The sequence below is a fragment of the Coregonus lavaretus genome, assembly GCF_964263955.1.
Source record: "Coregonus lavaretus genome assembly, chromosome: 1".
NCBI classification, from domain to species: domain Eukaryota; kingdom Metazoa; phylum Chordata; class Actinopteri; order Salmoniformes; family Salmonidae; genus Coregonus; species Coregonus lavaretus.
Genome location: NC_139988.1, coordinates 16157412 through 16175059, shown reverse-complemented (window position 1 = coordinate 16175059; position 17648 = coordinate 16157412). Strand labels below are relative to the sequence as shown.

At 49.0% G+C, this 17648-nt stretch overlaps 1 protein-coding gene across 1 annotated transcript in view; it reads right to left on the bottom strand.

The window, feature by feature from the left end:
* Positions 1 to 15254: 15254 nt before the first annotated feature.
* The window catches only part of LOC311123176 (inactive rhomboid protein 1-like), a gene marked incomplete at both ends in the record, with an annotated part of 28618 nt that continues 26224 nt past the window's right edge, over positions 15255 to 17648 (bottom strand). The window contains 2 exon segments of the mRNA XM_084158150.1: positions 15255 to 15450; positions 15642 to 15865. Coding sequence (XP_084014276.1) covers positions 15255 to 15450; positions 15642 to 15865 — 420 coding nt within the window.

Here is a 17648-nt window from a genome sequence, read left to right as displayed (position 1 = left end):
GAAATGTGCAGCTTTAAAACTTGTAAGAGACAATGGCTGAAGAAATGTTCTTCCAATTCTTGTACTTAGTTTCGGTTTTATAGCCATTGGGAAAACAACTGGTTTTGGTAGTGAGTAAATTAACTAGGAGGATGCGGTCCTGCCATGCATCAGGCTTCAGACAACCTTTCCTGTCTTTACAAATCTGCCAACAGATTGCTTAGTCTGAAGTGAGTGCACATTCTAACGTAACCAAGGAAATTAATACTACTCTCTCTCTCTCTCTCTCTCTCTCTCTCTCTCTCTCTCTCTCTCTCTCTCTCTCTCTCTCTCTCTCTCTCTCTCTCTCTCTCTCTCTCTCTCTCTCTCTCTCTCTCTCTCTCTCTCTCTCTCTCTCTCTCTCTCTCTCTCTCTCTCTCTCTCTCTCTCTCTCTCTCTCTCTCTCTCTCTCTCAGCATTGGTGTACAGACTCAGTGTGTCAATGGCGTGAATGTGAAACGTAAATACAGTATAATGTGGAGTTGTGTGGGGAAGTTGAGACAAAGGGGTTAGAATTACTCCTTGGTGGGGTTTTGGAGGTCAGTCAGGCTGGTTGGAGAGTTTAGGCCTCTTTAATAGCTGATGGAGGCAATAGATGATTGCTTGGTCTGAAGAGCCACACTCCATCAAATGTGCGCTGTAATTTTGTCGCTGGGCACTGACAGGGTCTGTCTGTGATTGGAGGAGTGTGTGTGTGTGTGTTCGTGTGTGTTTCCTTTTGCCTCGGACCTTGGGAGGGCTGACTGAGCAAGCCTGAGCTTGCCCTGGTGATGTCACAAAGCATGTCAGAGTTGAAGGATAGTAGCAACGCTAGCTAGGATAATAATTCCCTAGTCATGTGTTATCAGACCAAATACACAAACACCACGCAATAGTCATTATATATCTACCAAACCTGGGTCAAATGCATAATGTCAGATCCTTGAGCTGCGCTTGGTTAGTTCTGCCCAGTGCAATGGAACAATGAAATAGTTCCAAAAGTGCAAACTCCAAGCTAAATCAGGGGCACCTCAAATACTTTTATCATGCATATTTTAAGGTGTTTGACATATGTATTTGACCCAGGTCTGGTACTGTATCCACCTAGGTCTGGTACTGTATCTACCCAGGTCATATCTGTACCTCAATATATCTTTTTTATCTCTGCTCCAGCTGAACAGGAAGAGTTGTTCTGCTTCGTTATCACCTGGAGGAAGACTCCCATCCAACGGTTGTTGATGCAGGTGACTGATAGCTAGATAGCAAACAGAAGGGAGAGACTTTTAAGGTACATGGTTTAGGGGGCAGGCAGGCTGCCAATACAGGTGGGAGTCTTTCCTCACAACCAGCAAATCTATAAGAAACAGATACAACATAACTGTGGTTTGTAGTTGGTTTGAGATACAGTATGTTTCACTGTTTGATAAGGCCGTGATTCCAGTAACAGCAAGCTAATACTTTGACTTTTAATTGACTGTAAATCATGTTAGAGCAGTGTTTCTCAATTCCTGAGTATCCTCAGGATTGCACTGTTTTTGTTCCAGCCAAGCACTTGATTCAACTAGCCACAGACAGAGTTGTTGCATGGACTCTACAAGGTATCGAAAGCATTCCACAAGGGATGCTGGCCCATGTTGGCCCATGTTGGCTCAAATGGCTCAAATGCTTCCCACAGTTGTGTCATGTTGGCTGACTGTCCTTTGGGTGGTGGGCCATTCTTGATACACACAGGAAACTGTTGAGCGTGGAAAACCCAGCAGAGTTGCAGTTCTTGACAAAAATTACCATACCCCGTTCAATGGCACTTAAATATTTTCTTGCCCATTCACCCTCTGAATGGCACATATACACAATCCCACGTCTCAATTGTCACTGATTGAAGTGGATTTAACAAGTGACATCAATAAGGGATTATAGCTTTCACCTGGATTCACTTGGTCAGTCTATGTCATGGAAAGTTCATAATGTTTTGTGTACTTAGTGTATACCAGTTAGGGGAATCAGGCACAACATGGCTCTGCAAGGAACAATAATAGCCTGCCCTGCACCCTGCAGGTGGTGGTGAGTACTGCAGGTGGTGGTGAGTACTTCAGGTGGTGTTGAGTATTGCAGGTGGACAGGTGGGTACTGCAGGTGGACAGGTGAGTACTTCAGGTGGTGGTGAGCACTGCAGGTGGTGGTGAGTACTGCAGGTTGACTGGTGAGCACTGCAGGTGGACAGGTGGGTACTACAGGTGGTGGTGAGTACTGCAGGTGGACAGGTGAGCACTGCAGGTGGACAGGTCAGTACTTCAGGTGGTGGTGAGTACTGCAGGTTGACAGGTGAGTACTGCAGGTGGAGGTGAGCACTGCAGGTGGTGGAGAGTACTGCAGGTGGACAGGTGAGTACTGCAGGTGGACAGGTGTGTACCGCAGGTGGTGGTGAGTACTGCAGGTGGTGGTGAGCACTGCAGGTGGTGGTGAGTATTGCAGGTGGACAGGTGAGTACTGCAGGTGGTGGTGAGTACTGCAGGTGGACATGTGATTACTGCAGGTGGTGGTGAGTACTGGAGGTGGACAGGTGAGCACTGCAGGTGGACAGGTGAGTACTGCAGGTGGACAGGTGAGTACTGCAGGTGGCAGTGAGCACTGCAGGTGGACAGGTGGATACCGCAGGTGGTGGTGAGTACTGCAGGTGGACAGGTAAGTACTGCAGGTGGTGGTGAGTACTGCAGGTGGACAGGTGGGTACTGCAGGTGGTGGTGAGTACTTCAGGTGAGCACTGCAGGTGGACAGGTGTACACTGCAGGCGGACAGGTGAGTACTTCAGGTGGTGGTGAGTACTGCAGGTTGACAGGTGAGTACTGCAGGTGGTGGTGAGCACTGCAGGTGGTGGTGAGTACTGCAGCTGGACAGGTGGTGTACTGCAGATGGACAGGTGAGTACTACAGGTGACGGTGAGTACTGCAGGTGGACAGGTGGGCACTGCAGGTGGACAGGTGAGTACTGCAGGTGGTAGTGAGCACTGCAGGTGGACAGGTGGATACCGCAGGTGGTGGTGAGTACTGCAGGTGGACAGGTGAGTACTGCAGGTGGTAGTGAGCACTGCAGGTTGACAGGTGGGTACCACAGGTGGTGGTGAGTACTGCAGGTGGACAGGTGAGTACTGCAGGTGGTGGTGAGTACTGCAGGTGGACAGGTGGGTACTGCAGGTGGACAGGCAAGTACTGCAGGTGGTCAGGTGAGTACTGCAGGTGGTGGTTACTTCAGGTGGACAGGTGAGTACTGCAGGTGGTGGTGAGTACTGCAGGTGGACAGGTGAGTACTGCAAGTGGACAGGTGAGTACTGCAGGTGGACAGGTAAGTACTGCAGGTGGTGGTGAGTACTTCAGGTGGACAGGTGAAAACTGCAAGTGGACAGGTAGGTACTACAGGTGGTGGTGAGTACTGCAGGTGGACAAGTGAGTACTGCAGGTGGACAGGCGAGTACTGCAGGTGGTGGTGAGCACTGCAGGTGGTGGTGAGTACTGCAGGTGGACAGGTGGCCACTGCAGGTGGACAGATGAGTACTGCAGGTGGTGGTGAGTACTTCAGGAGGACAGGTGAGTACTGCTGGTGGTGGTGAGTACTGCAGGTGGACAGGTGAGCACTGCAGGTGGACAGGTAAGTACTGCAGGTGGAGGTGAGTACTTCAGGTGGACAGGTGGGTACTGCAGGTGGTGGTGAGTACTGCAGGTGGACAGGTGAGTACTGCAGGTGGACAGGTGGATACTGCAGGTGGTGGTGAGTACTGCAGGTGGACAGGTGAGTACTGCAGGTGGACAGGTGAGTACTGCAGGTGGACAGGTTAGTACTGCAGGTGGACAGGTGAGTACTTCAGGTGAACAGGTGAGTACTGCAGGTGGACAGGTGATACTGCAGGTGGACAGGTAGGTACTGCAGAAACTATAGCTAATTTGTTGTGGATGGTGGGCAATCATCAGGAGACCCAGGCTCTGACGGAAACCCAGCCACCCACCGCAGACACACAGTACAGCTACAACTCTGGAACCAGAATTGGACTGTTCAGGGCTTGATGATCATCAGTCTGGCTGCGTCTTTATGTGATGGGGTCAATAATAATCTACGGATCTGAGCTCTGGAGTGATGAAGGGAACAAGAGAATGGAGAGAGAGATGAGAGAGAGAAGACATGAAGAGACGAAAAACTATGAAAAACAAAAGAGACAAGATTGATTATTTACAATGTGAGCTGATTGGTGACACATCAGTAACTCTTGAAGAAAATGACCCCAACTGATCTGTTTGGTAAAGGATTTACACTGAGTGTACAAAACATTAGGAACACCTGCTCTTTCCTTGACAGACTGACCAGGTGAATCCAGCTGAAATCTATCAGTGTAGATGAATGGGAGGAGACAGGTTAAATAATTATTTTTTTAACCTTGAGACGATCTAGACATGGATTGAGTATGTGTGCCATTCAGGGGGGTGAATGGGCAAGACAAAATATTTAACGGGGTATGGTAGTAGGTGCCAGGCGCACCGGTTTGTGTCAAGAACTGCAATGCTGCTGGGAATTTTCACACTCAACAGTTTCCCATGTGTATCAAGATGTCACGATCGTCAAAAGGAGGAGACCAAAGCGCAGCGTGTTGAGCGAACATCGTAGACTTTATTATAAAGAAACCACGATCAAAACAACAAACCAAATATGACGAAAGTGAAGTTCAATACTGATAATGACTAACAGCAACAAGGAAACAAAAACCCACAAAACCAAGGTGAAACCACACAGTATAAATATGGCTCCCAATCAGAGATAACGAGCCGACAGCTGACACTCGTTACCTCCGATTGGGAGTCATATGACTAAATCAACATGAAAACCAAACATAGAAATGAAACAACTAGATCCCACATAGAACTACACCCAAACGAAAATGACAACCCTGGCTCACTACTAAGAGTCCCGGAGCCAGAACGTCACAGTACCCCCCCCTAAAGGCGCGGACTGCGACCGCGCCTCACAACCCCACAATAGGGGAGGGCTGGGTGGGTGTTGCTCCCCGGAGGCGGTTCCGGCTCCGGGCTTGACCACCACCCCACTATAGTTACTACCCGCTTTCTTAACCTCCTCCCAATGACCACCCTCCACTTAAACCCACCTGGATTAAGGGGCAGCACCGGACTAAGAGGCAGCACCAGGCTGAGGGACAGCACCGGACTACGGGGCAGCACTGGACTAAGGGGCAGCACTGGACTAAGGGGCAGCACCTGACTAAATGGCGGATCCTGGCTGGCTGGCTCTGGCGGATCCTGGCTGGACGGCTCTGGCGGATCCTGGCTGGACGGCTCTGGCGGATCCTGGCTGGACGGCTCATGGCTGGCTGACGGATCTGGCTGCTCATGGCTGGCTGACGGATCTGGCTGCTCATGGCTGGCTGACGGATCTGGCTGCTCATGGCAGGCGGAAGGCTCTGGCTGATCCCGTCTGGCGGAAGGCTCTGGCTGATCCCGTCTGGCGGAAGGCTCTGGCTGATCCGGTCTGACAGAAGGCTCTGGCTGCTCCTGTCTGGCGGAAGGCTCTGGCTGATCCTGTCTGGCGGAAGGCTCTGGCTGATCCTGTCTGGCCGAAGGCTCTGGCTGATCCTGTCTGGCGGAAGGCTCTGGCTGATCCTGTCTGGCGGACGGCTCTGAAGGCTCATGGCAGACGGGCGGCTTTGCAGGCTCAGTACAGACGGGCAGTTCAGACGGCGTTGGGCAGACGGACAGTTCAGACGGCGTTGGGCAGCCGGGCAGTTCAGGCGCCGTTGGGCAGACGGGCAGTTCAGACGGCGTTGGGCAGACGGACAGTTCAGGCCCCGTTGGGCAGACGGCAGACTCTGGCCGTCTGAGGCGCACCGTAGGCCTGGTGCGTGGTGCCGGAACTGGAGGTACCGGGCTGAGGACACGCATCTCAGGGCTAGTGCGGGGAGAAGCAACAGGGCATGCTTGGCCCTGGGGACGCACCGTAGGCCTGATGCGTGGTGCCGGAACTGGAGGTACCGGGCTGAGGACACGCATCTCAGGGCTAGTGCGGGAAGCAGCAACAGGGCATGCTTGGCCCTGGGGACGCACATAAGGCCTAGTGCGGAGAGCAGCAACAGGGCATGCTGGACCCTGGGGACGCACATGAGGCCTAGTGCGGAGAGCAGGAACAGGCCGGGCTGGGCTGGCGACGCGCACCGTATCTCTGGTGCGAGAGGCCGGAACAGGCCGGGCCGGGCTGGCGAAGCGCACCGTATCCCTGGTGCGTGGAGTAGGAACAGGCCGGGCTGGGCTGGCGACGCGCACCGTATCCCTGGTGCGAGTGGCCGGAACAGGCCGGGCCGGGCTGGCGAAGCGCACCGTATCCCTGGTGCGTGGAGTAGGAACAGGCCGGGCTGAGCTGGCGACGCGCACCGTATACCTGGTGCGAGTGGCCGGAACAGGCCGGGCCGGGCTGGCGAAGCGCACCGTATCCCTGGTGCGAGTGGCCGGAACAGGCCGGGCTGGGCTGGCGACGCGCACCGTAGGCTTCGAATGAGGCTCAGGAACAGGCCGGGCTGGGCTGGCGACGCGCACCGTACACTTAGTGCGAGGGGCCGGAACAGGCCGTACCGTACTGGGGACACACACTACTGACTGTACCTCGGGATTAGGAACGGGCCGGACCGGACTGGTTACACACCCCAGTACCTCTCGCCGTGCCTCTACACCTTCCTTCCCTGCTTTTCCCAGTAGCCCCCTTAACCTGGTAGCCTCCTGAATCCGTCCCTTCTCTGCCTCCGTCAGCCCCCTTAACCTGGTAGCCTTCTGAATCTGCCTTGTGGCAGCCTCCTGCTGCTCAGTCGCCCAAGCCATGTGCCCCCCCCCAAAAACTTTTTGGGGTTGCCTCTCGTCCTTCCGACGATGGCCCTGCCGATGCCGTTGCTCCTCTCGCCGTCGCCTCTCCACCGTCTCGTTCCATGGTCGGCGATCCATACCATCCAGGATCTCCTCCCAAGTCCAGGACCCTTTACCGTCCAACAGTTCCATCCATGTCCAGACCCTTTGCTCCTGGACGCGCTGCTTGGTCCTTTTATGGTGGGTTTTTCTGTCACGATCGTCAAAAGGAGGAGACCAAAGCGCAGCGTGTTGAGCGAACATCGTAGACTTTATTATAAAGAAACCACGATCAAAACAACAAACCAAATATGACGAAAGTGAAGTTCAATACTGATAATGACTAACAGCAACAAGGAAACAAAAACCCACAAAACCAAGGTGAAACCACACAGTATAAATATGGCTCCCAATCAGAGATAACGAGCCGACAGCTGACACTCGTTACCTCCGATTGGGAGTCATATGACTAAATCAACATGAAAACCAAACATAGAAATGAAACAACTAGATCCCACATAGAACTACACCCAAACGAAAATGACAACCCTGGCTCACTACTAAGAGTCCCGGAGCCAGAACGTCACACAAGAATGGTCCACCACCCAAAGGCCATCCAGCCAACTTGAAACAACTGTGGGAAGCATTGGAGTCAACATGGGCCAGCATCCCTGTAGAACGCTTTCGACACCTTGTGGAGTCTATGTCCCAACGAATTGAGGCTGTTCTGAGGGCAAAATGGGGTGCAACTCATTATTAGGAAGTTGTTCCTAATGTTTTGTACAGTCTGTGTATGTCACTAAGTCAAGTCAAGGGGGGGATGAAATAATATGTCATGGTCTTTCAGCCCCTCTGATAATGCTGTTGATGATAATGATTGATGAGTAATATGACTTCAATCATCACTTGAGGAACTGGGACATTATGCCCTGTTTCACCTCTGTCAACCAAACTTAAGCAGGGGAGTAGTTCATGAGGTATATAATCAGCGATGGGGACTGGCTGATCTTGGCTCTCACACATTCAGTACAGTGATGTAGGGTGATTTTCCACAGGTCAAAAGATTTGAGACGAATAACAATATGAGCATTCATCCAAATCTACAGTAGCCTTCATGCGTGTGCAACGCAACAGTTCGTGTGAGTCCACGTGCGTGTGCGTTTGTTATGTTCCCAGTGCTGAGTCAGAAGGGGACAATACGTTAGGCCCTGACCAGTGATACGGGTTGCTCCTTGGTCCAGGCAGGCCTCTACTTGCCCTGTTTACTGATTAAACAGGTGTGTTTTACCAAGACACATAGTATAACAATGGCTGCCTGCTTCCTCACAGCTATTGACCCATCACACAGTACAGTCAATGGAACACAGCCCAGGGGAACAAGACATTCTAGTTCTTTGGAACAGGAGCTCATGTGGACATTGCATTCTGGAGTGATGTCATCTATCATGATGGATGGAAGTATTTATACTTTCTTTACCTGGTTAAACATGATGAATTACCTGTGTGTGTTTAAAAAGGACTGATTCTCTCTCCTCCTCTCTCCTCTCCTCTCCTCTCCTCTCCTCTCCTCTCCTCTCCTCTCCTCTCCTCTCCTCTCCTCTCCTCTCCTCTCCTCTCCTCTCCTCTCCTCTCCTCTCCTCTCCTCTCCTCTCCTCCCCTAACCCTCTCCTCACCTCCCTTCTCCTCTCCTCCCCTCCCCTACCCCTCTCCTCTCCTCTCCTCTCCTCTCCTCTCCTCTCCTCTCCTCTCCTCTCCTCTCCTCTCCTCTCCTCTCCTCTCCTCTCCTCTCCTCTCCTCTCCTCTCCTCTCATCTCCTCCCCTCCCCTCCCCTCCCCTCTCCTCTCCTCTCCTCTCCTCTCCTCTCCTCTCCTCTCCTCTCCTCTCCTCTCCTCTCCTCTCCTCTCCTCTCCTCTCCTCTCCTCTCCTCTCCTCTCCTCTCCTCTCCTCCCCTCTCCTCTCCTCACCTCTCCTCACCTCTCCTCTCGTCCCTTCCCCTACCCCTCTCCTCTCCTCACCTCTCCTCTCTACCCCTGTAGCTATAATAACAATCCCCTGAAAATAAACCATTAGAGACGTACAGTCCGCTGTACTCCCTGACCTTACCCAGAATGCATCTGTCCTATAAAGGCCACCCACATCCCTATGAGAAACAAACCAACCATCAGAGAGACCTTGAGAGAGAGAGGGCATTCATGGAACCAGCCTTGTTAAAGAGATCCCTAACAAGTTGTGTGTGTGTGTGTGGTGTGTGTGTGCGTGCATGTAATTAGAGAGAGAGGACCAGAGAGAGGGGGCTTAGGGGATCAGGACCGGGGAGACTTCTGCAGGGCTGCTGGGGGACACAGGGCCTTGGCAGGACGGGGTCTGGAGCTGACAGGTGAGGGGTGAGAGGAGTAGGAAAGGGTGGGGGGGACAGCGGGACAGGAAGGTGTTTTTTTAAAGAGCAGATGTAATCTGGAGTTGATAGGGCAGACCTCACACCCCTCTGATGGACCAGTGGGCCAGGCAGTCACACAACCACAACAAACCAAGAGAAGAGAACCAGTGTGGATCAAATCAAATTGATAGCTCAGTGTATTAGACTGCTGTCTTAGCGCTCACTCTCTCCTCTCTCTCTCTCTCTCTCTCTCTCTCTCTGCCAGGGGGAAGGGGACAGTCAGTCACAGACCAGGTGGCAGATCGGCCATGTGTGATTCAGGCTATCATTATTCTCAATCAGCTGTATCATTGGAGGTGGGCTCAGACAGGTGCACTGTGGACTCTCCCACCCCCCTCACCTAACCTCCCACCCCCCTCATCTGGGCTAAGAGCCTGGGGGCCTGGTGTGTGTGTGTGTTGCTCCAGGCACAATGAAGAGAGAGAGCCTGTCAGTGACCACCTGCCGAGCAGCTGTCAGGGTCCAGTTTCAGGGTCGGCTTTCCAGCTAGAGTGGCAGTACCTACCTGCCTACCCATATCCATCCGTCCATCCATCCACCCACCCAAACCCACCCATATATCTATCTATCTACCTACCTACCTACCTACCTACCTACCTACATACCCCCCCCCAATGACGGGAGGACCAATGACGAATGTCCTTACAATAAGAACATGTATAAACATTTACTTAATTGGAGTGGAGAGAGAGAGAGCGAGCGAGAGCGAGAGAGAGAGAGAGAGAGAGAGAGAGAGAGAGAGAGAGAGAGAGAGAGAGAGAGAGAGAGAGAGAGAGAGAGAGAGAGGAAACAGAGAGAGAGAGATAAAGGACAGACAGCATGTTCCTCTCTCTGATCCATATGACCCAGTGCAGCTTGCTAATCACACAGAGGTCATCTGGTTGGCTGATGAGGAGAGGAGCAGGAGAAGTCTGGGAGAGGGAGCGGAAGAGACAGGGAGGGGAGGGGAGAGAGGAGAGAGGTATAGCACACTTAAAATCTAATCAACATCTCTATAGGGCCATGGATGGAGGAGAGTGGGAGGGGATGGAGGAGAGAGGGAGGGGGTGGAGGAGAGAGGGAGGGTATGGAGGAGAGAGGGAGGGGATGGAGAGAGGGAGGGGATGGAGGGGAGGATTGGGGATGGGGAGAGAGAGGCTGGGTGAGTTTAATGGCACTGTGTGCCCCCCTCAGCTGTCTTAAAGAGAGAGAGAGCAGGAGAGAAACAAAGAGAGAGAGTGAGAGCGAGAGCAGAGAGAGAGAGAGAGAGAGAGAGAGAGAGAGAGAGAGAGAGAGAGAGAGAGAGAGAGAGCGAGAGCGAGAGAGAGAGATGACACCAACACTGCTTCAAAAGAAATAATTCAAATAAACAAAATCATGAACCAATCAAATGACTCATATTTGCAACATTGGAAAAACTAAACAAAATCCCAAAGCTAACTAAATTACTATCTGGCTCTGAACAGAGAATATTAATTGGCTTATTATCTCTATTCTGTCAGTAATACGAAGCAGAGACAGATCCTTACCAAGTACAGGCTGAGTGACCACCAATTGGCAATAGAAACCGGCAGACATTAAAAAAAACATGGCTACCCAAAGACGAGCGTGTATGTGGTCACTGCACGACAGGGGAGGTAGAAACAGAGATGCACTTTCTCCTTTACTGTGATAAATATTTCTCACCAAGAGATTCATTATTCACAGAAATTACTACATTTATTCCAGATTTTAACTTATTAAACCCAGAGGAAAAACAAAAAATAGTAATGGGCGAAGGAGCAATGGCTCCTCTTGCAGCCAAATATGTATTTGCCTGCCATAGCCTGAGGGACACTGAATAATAACATCTGTATAGTAAGCAGTAATTTACTTATTATTATTATTATTATTATTAATATTATTATTGTTGTGATTATTATTCTAAATGGTAGTTGTACGGGTAGTTGGGGTGATGGTAATGATAGGAGTTTAATGATGGTGGTGGTAGTAGTACTGATGTAATGGTGAAGATGTTAGTTATAAATTAGTTATAGTTTAATTTTCCATGTTTAGCCTTTTATATTTATTATATTTCTACTATTGACTGTTACCATTTTATTGTTGTTATTTTTAATTTATTTTTAATTTCTAATTATTATTTACTACCATTTTATATTATTATTTGTTATTCTTTATTATTTTATTACAATGTATATTGAATACATTGTTGCTTTGGCAATATTGACGCAATGTTTTTCATGCAGCAGCTTGAATTTGAATTTGAGAGAGCGAGCGAGAGCGAGAGAGAGAGCGAGAGAGCGAGAGAGAGAGCGAGAGAGAGAGCGAGAGAGCGAGAGAGAGAGCGAGCGAGCGAGAGAGAGCGAGAGAGATAGAGAGAGCGAGAGAGATAGAGAGAGAGAGAGCGAGAGAGAGAAGAATAGAGAGAGGGAGAGAGAGAGAGGGTGAGAGAGAGAGGGTGAGAGAGAGATCAAGAGAGAGAAGGAGAGAGAGAGGGAGAGAGCGAGCGAGAGAGAGAAAGAGAGCGAGAGAGAGAAGGAGAGAGGGAGAGAGAGAGGGAGAGAGAGAGAGAGGGAGAGAGAGAGAAAGACATTTTAAAGGAGAGAGGTATACAATAGAAAATACATACAGTTGAGAGGAGAAAGTGAGCCTAAACTAGTCCTAAACTGGTCCTAAACTAGTCCTAAACTAGACCCATCTAAAAGGGCTGGATGGGTGAACGTAATATGGCATACAATCTACAGGTGGAGAAGCATCTGTAAGGTAAGATTCGTGGAATAGCACCTAAACATACTATGTAGCTATTATACATTGGCTGCAAATAAGGATTTGTCATATTCAGCTTTCCTTCAACAGGAGGCTTGAGTGTACATACTAATTAACCCTCAATTACAGACTCTCTGTGTGTGTGTGTGTGTGTGTTTGTGTGTGTATGTGTGTGTGTGTGTGTGTGTGTGTGTGTGTGTTGGAAGGGGCTGGTGACTCAAGGAGAGGGGGATGGAAGAGAGAATTAGTAAACGACAAAAGAGAGGACTTGAAGTGCACCATAAATTATAGACTGTGTGTGTGTGTTTGTGTGTGTGTGTGTGTGTGTGTGTGTGTGTGTGTGTGTGTGTGTGTGTGTGTGTGTGTGTGTGTGTGTGTGTGTGTGTGTGTGTGTGTGTGGGAAGGGGCTGGTGACTCAAGGAGAGGAAGAGAGAATTAGTAAACAGTAAAAGAGAGGTATTGACGTGCACCATTAAGAGTTGTGTGGGATAAACGTATCATACACTAAAATCATGAGAGGCCAGAACCATGGAACAACATGAGAGGCCAGATCCATGGAACAACATGAGAGGCCAGAGCCATGGAACAACATGAGAGGCCAGAACCATGGAACAACATGAGAGGCCAGAACCATGGAACAATATGAGAGGCCAGATCCATGGAACAATATGAGAGGCCAGATCCATGGAACAATATGAGAGGCCAGATCCATGGAACGATATGAGAGGCCAGATCCATGGAACAATATGAGAGGCCAGATCCATGGAACAATATGAGAGGCCAGATCCATGGAACAATATGAGAGGCCAGATCCATGGAACAATATGAGAGGCCAGATCCATGGAACAATATGAGAGGCCAGATCCATGGAACAATATGAGAGGCCAGAACCATGGAACAACATGAGAGGCCAGATCCATGGAACAACATGAGAGGCCAGATCCATGGAACAACATGAGAGGCCAGATCCATGGAACAACATGAGAGGCCAGAACTATGGAACAATATGAGAGGCCAGATCCATGGAACAATATGAGAGGCCAGATCCATGGAACAATATGAGAGGCCAGATCCATGGAACAATATGAGAGGCCAGAACCATGGAACAATATGAGAGGCCAGATCCATGGAACAATATGAGAGGCCAGATCCATGGAACAACATGAGAGGCCAGAGCCATGGAACAACATGAGAGGCCAGAACCATGGAACAACATGAGAGGCCAGAACCATGGAACAACATGAGAGGCCAGAACCATGGAACACCATGAGAGGCCAGATAATGGAACAACATGAGAGGCCAGAGCCATGGAACAACATGAGAGGCCAGAACCATGGAACAACATGAGAGGCCAGAACCATGGAACAACATGAGAGGCCAGAAACATGGAACAACATGAGAGGCCAGAGCCATGGAACAACATGAGAGGCCAGAGACATGGAACAACATGAGAGGCCAGATACATGGAACAACATGGGTCTCTAGTTGACATTAGCCTACATATCCCCTGGCAGAGACATTGTGAATAACACAAAGTATTATAAATGCATTATACATGCAGCAGCCATTTAGACTAAGTTTGTTGAAGCTTATATATGAAGGCATCAGATATGCATCTTATGTGACATGTCCCTGATGGCAGCCATTTACTCAAAGCAACTCTGCCCTCTACTGGGGGGAACTCTGCTCTCCTGGGGGAAACTCTGCCCTCTACTGGGGGAAACTCTGTCCTCTCCTGGGTCAAACGCTGCCCTCTACTGGGGGAAACTCTGCCCCCTCCTGGGGGAAACTCTGCCCCCTCCTGGGTGAAACGCTGCCCTCTACTGGGGGGAACTCTGCCCTCTACTGGGGGAAACTCTTCCCTCTACTGGGGGAAACTCTGCCCTCTACTGGGGGAAACTCTGCCCTCTACAGGGGGAAACTCTGCCCTCTACTGGCGGAAACATGCATGTGCAACAAGACACACATTCACAGATCCGTCACACACACACACATTCACAGATCCCTTACACACATACACATTCACAGATCCCTCACACACACACATTCACACAATATAAATAAAGTGGACACACAGACAGAACGCTTCAGTTTGTGTTGCTGTATTGTCAGGTACAGATAAGCAGGTAGCTAAAACACCACCTTCCAAACACTCACCACCCTTAGACAGCAGTATACAGTACATGTTAAGCTACAAGTGGTTTGTCTAGTGTAACATAGGGCACATCTCAAATGACACACTATTCCCTATTCCCTATGTAGTGCACTATATAGAGAATAGGCCCAATATAGTGCACTAATAAGTTCACTGTATAGGGAATAGTGTGCCATTTGAGACTTGAACCTTGACTTGGACCTAGACTTGGACCTAGACTTAGACCTAGACTTGGACCTAGACTTGAACCTAGACTTGGACCTATACTTGGACCTAGATTTAGACCTAGACTTGGACCTAGATTTAGACCTAGACTTGGACCTAGACTTGGACCTAGACTTGGACCTATACTTGGACCTAGATTTAGACCTAGACTTGGACCTAGACATGGACCTAGACTTGAACCTAGACTTGGACCTAGACTTGGCAGTAATAACCAAGGCACCAGAGGCAGTCATCTTACAGTACTAAATATCTATTTTCTTTCTTGGGAGATAGCTTCCTGTCTGAGGTCATCCAATAAACTGATAAAACTCTTAGTTGGCTTTATGACCTGTGTAGAAAAATACAAAACAAAATCCCTCCACAGCTGTGTGGAGTCAGTGGCTGTTGTGTGGTCTGATGGCCACAAGGTGGTGGTGTTGGCTCAGTTTTTAATAAGAACAGAGAGGCGTGGGATCAGTGGCAAGGCAAAAGTCACATATAACCCCCTTCCCCCTCTCTCTGTCTTTATGCTTTGAAAGTGACCAGTCACTCACTAGCAATATCCATATAAACAAAACGGAATGGAGACAGATCAACAGTTCAACAGTTATTAAGATCAACCGTTATCAGTTATATTTCCAAGATTGGCAATCTTCACGTCCAATGTCCTGAATGCTACACCAAATATGTCCGCTGGTACAGTCCATGCTGTGACATTGTTTTGAGCCTAGTCTTGTTCACCAGCCTTGTGTCAAGCTATCCTGGTGCGTGAGGCTATACTTCTTTGAGAATGTCCATGCTAATCATTGTAGTTGTATGGTCAAAGACCTGGTCAGTGGAGGTGGGCGTTGAGGTCGTACTTGTCACAGAACTTGTCAGTGAGGGGAATACAGGTGAGGTACTCACACCACTCACACTTGACCGGGTGGACGTAGAATAGGACAGCAAGCCCTGAGAAGAGACCCAGGAACACCAGCAGGAACACACAGATCTGGACACGTTTACGGTACATGTCCAAACGGCCAAAACTGGAAATAATAAGAACAGGATCATATAATCAAAATCTAAATTTTGTGACATTGATTTGCCAATGTGTAGTAATAACATCCTAAACATTACCCCAAGTAGCTTCAACCGAACAACCAACTCAGTCATGTATATGTAAAAGTGTTGACATCCAAACAAACAAAAAAGATCACAAAATCAACAAACTTCTCACCTGATGTACGGCAGGAAGGCGAAGGAGAGGAAGAGTCCAGATATGAATCCGGAGATGTGGGCGAAGTTGTCTATCCAGGGCAGCAGGCCAAAGGAGAACAGGAAGAGGACGACACACAGCAGCTTGGTGAAAGCCCTCCACGGATGCTCCAGGATCTGCCAGCTCTGGAACAGCTCAACAAACAGACAGGCCAGGATACCAAACTGAGAGCCTGCTGGACCCACCTGGGGAGGAAGGGGGAGAGAAAAGAAAGGGAGAGAGGGATCGGGAGTGTATCTACAGTATTTACCTCAGCTCTGTAGGGCAGGTATCTACAGTATTTACCTCAGCTCTGTAGGGAGTGTACCTACAGTATTTACCTCAGCTCTGTAGGGAGTGTATCTACAGTATTTACCTCAGCTCTGTAGGGAGTGTATCTACAGTATTTACCTCAGCTCTGTAGGGCAGGTATCTACTGTATTTACCTCAGCTCTGTAGGGCACGTATCTACAGTATTTACCTCAGCTCTGTAGGGCAGGTATCTACAGTATTAATCTTGGCTATGTAGTGCTTATATCTACGGAATTTACCTCAGCTATGTAGGACAGGTATCTATGGTACTGTGTATGTACAGTATTTATCTCAGCTCTATAGGGCAGGTATCTACAGTATTTAACTCAGCTCTGTAGGGCAGCTATCTACAGTATTTACCTCTGCTCTGTAGGGCAGGTATCTACAGTATTTACCTCAGCTCTGTAGGGCAGGTATCTACTGCACAGTGTATCTACAGTATTTACCTCAGCTCTGTAGGGCAGGTATCTACATTATTTACCTCAGCTCTGTAGGTTAGGTATCTACGGTATTTACCTCAGCTCTGTAGGGCAGGTATCTACGGTATTTACCTCAACACTTTAGGGCAAGTATCTACAGTATTTACCTCAGCTCTGTAGGGCAAGTATCTAAGGTAAAGTGTATCTACGGTATATACCTCAGCTCTGTAAGGCAGGTATCTACAGTATTTACCTCAGCGCTGTAGGGCAGGCATCTACAGTATTTAAATCAGATCTGTAGGGCAAGTATCTACGGTACAGTGTATCTACAGTATTTAACTCCGCTCTGTAGGGCAGGTATCTACGGTACAGTGTATCTACAGTATTTACCTCAGCTCTGTAGGGCATGTATCTACAGTACAGTGTATCTATAATATTTACCTCAGCTCCGTAGGGAAGGTATCTACAGTATATACAGTGAGGGAAAAAAGTATTTGATCCCCTGCTGATTTTGTACGTTTGCCCACTGACAAAGAAATTATCAGTCTATCCTTTTAATGGTAGGTTTATTTGAACAGCGAGAGACAGAATAACAACAAAAAAATCCAGAAAAACGCATGTCAAAAATTTTATAAATTGATTTGCATTTTAATGAGGGAAATAAGTATTTGACCCCCTCTCAATCAGAAAGATTTCTGGCTCCCAGGTGTCTTTTTTACAGGTAACGAGCTGAGATTAGGAGCACACTCTTAAAGGGAGTGCTCCTAATCTCATTTTGTTACCTGTATAAAAGACACCTGTCCACAGAAGCAATCAATCAATCAGATTCCAAACTCTCCACCATGGCCAAGACCAAAGAGCTCTCCAAGGATGTCAGGGACAAGATTGTAGACCTACAAAAGGCTGGAATGGGCTACAAGACCATTCTCAAGCAGCTTGGTGAGAAGGTGACAACAGTTGGTGCGATTATTCGCAAATGGAAGAAACTCAAAAGAACTGTCAATATCCCTCTGCCTGGGGCTCCATGCAAGATCTCACCTCGTGGAGTTGCAATGATCATGAGAACGGTAAGGAATCAACCCAGAACTACACGGGAGGATCTTGTCAATGATCTCAAGGCAGCTGGGACCATAGTCACGAAGAAAACAATTGGTAACACACTACGCTGTGAAGGACTGAAATCCTGCAGCGCCCGCAAGGTCCCCCTGCTCAAGAAAGCACATATACATGCCCGTCTGAAGTTTGACAATGAACATCT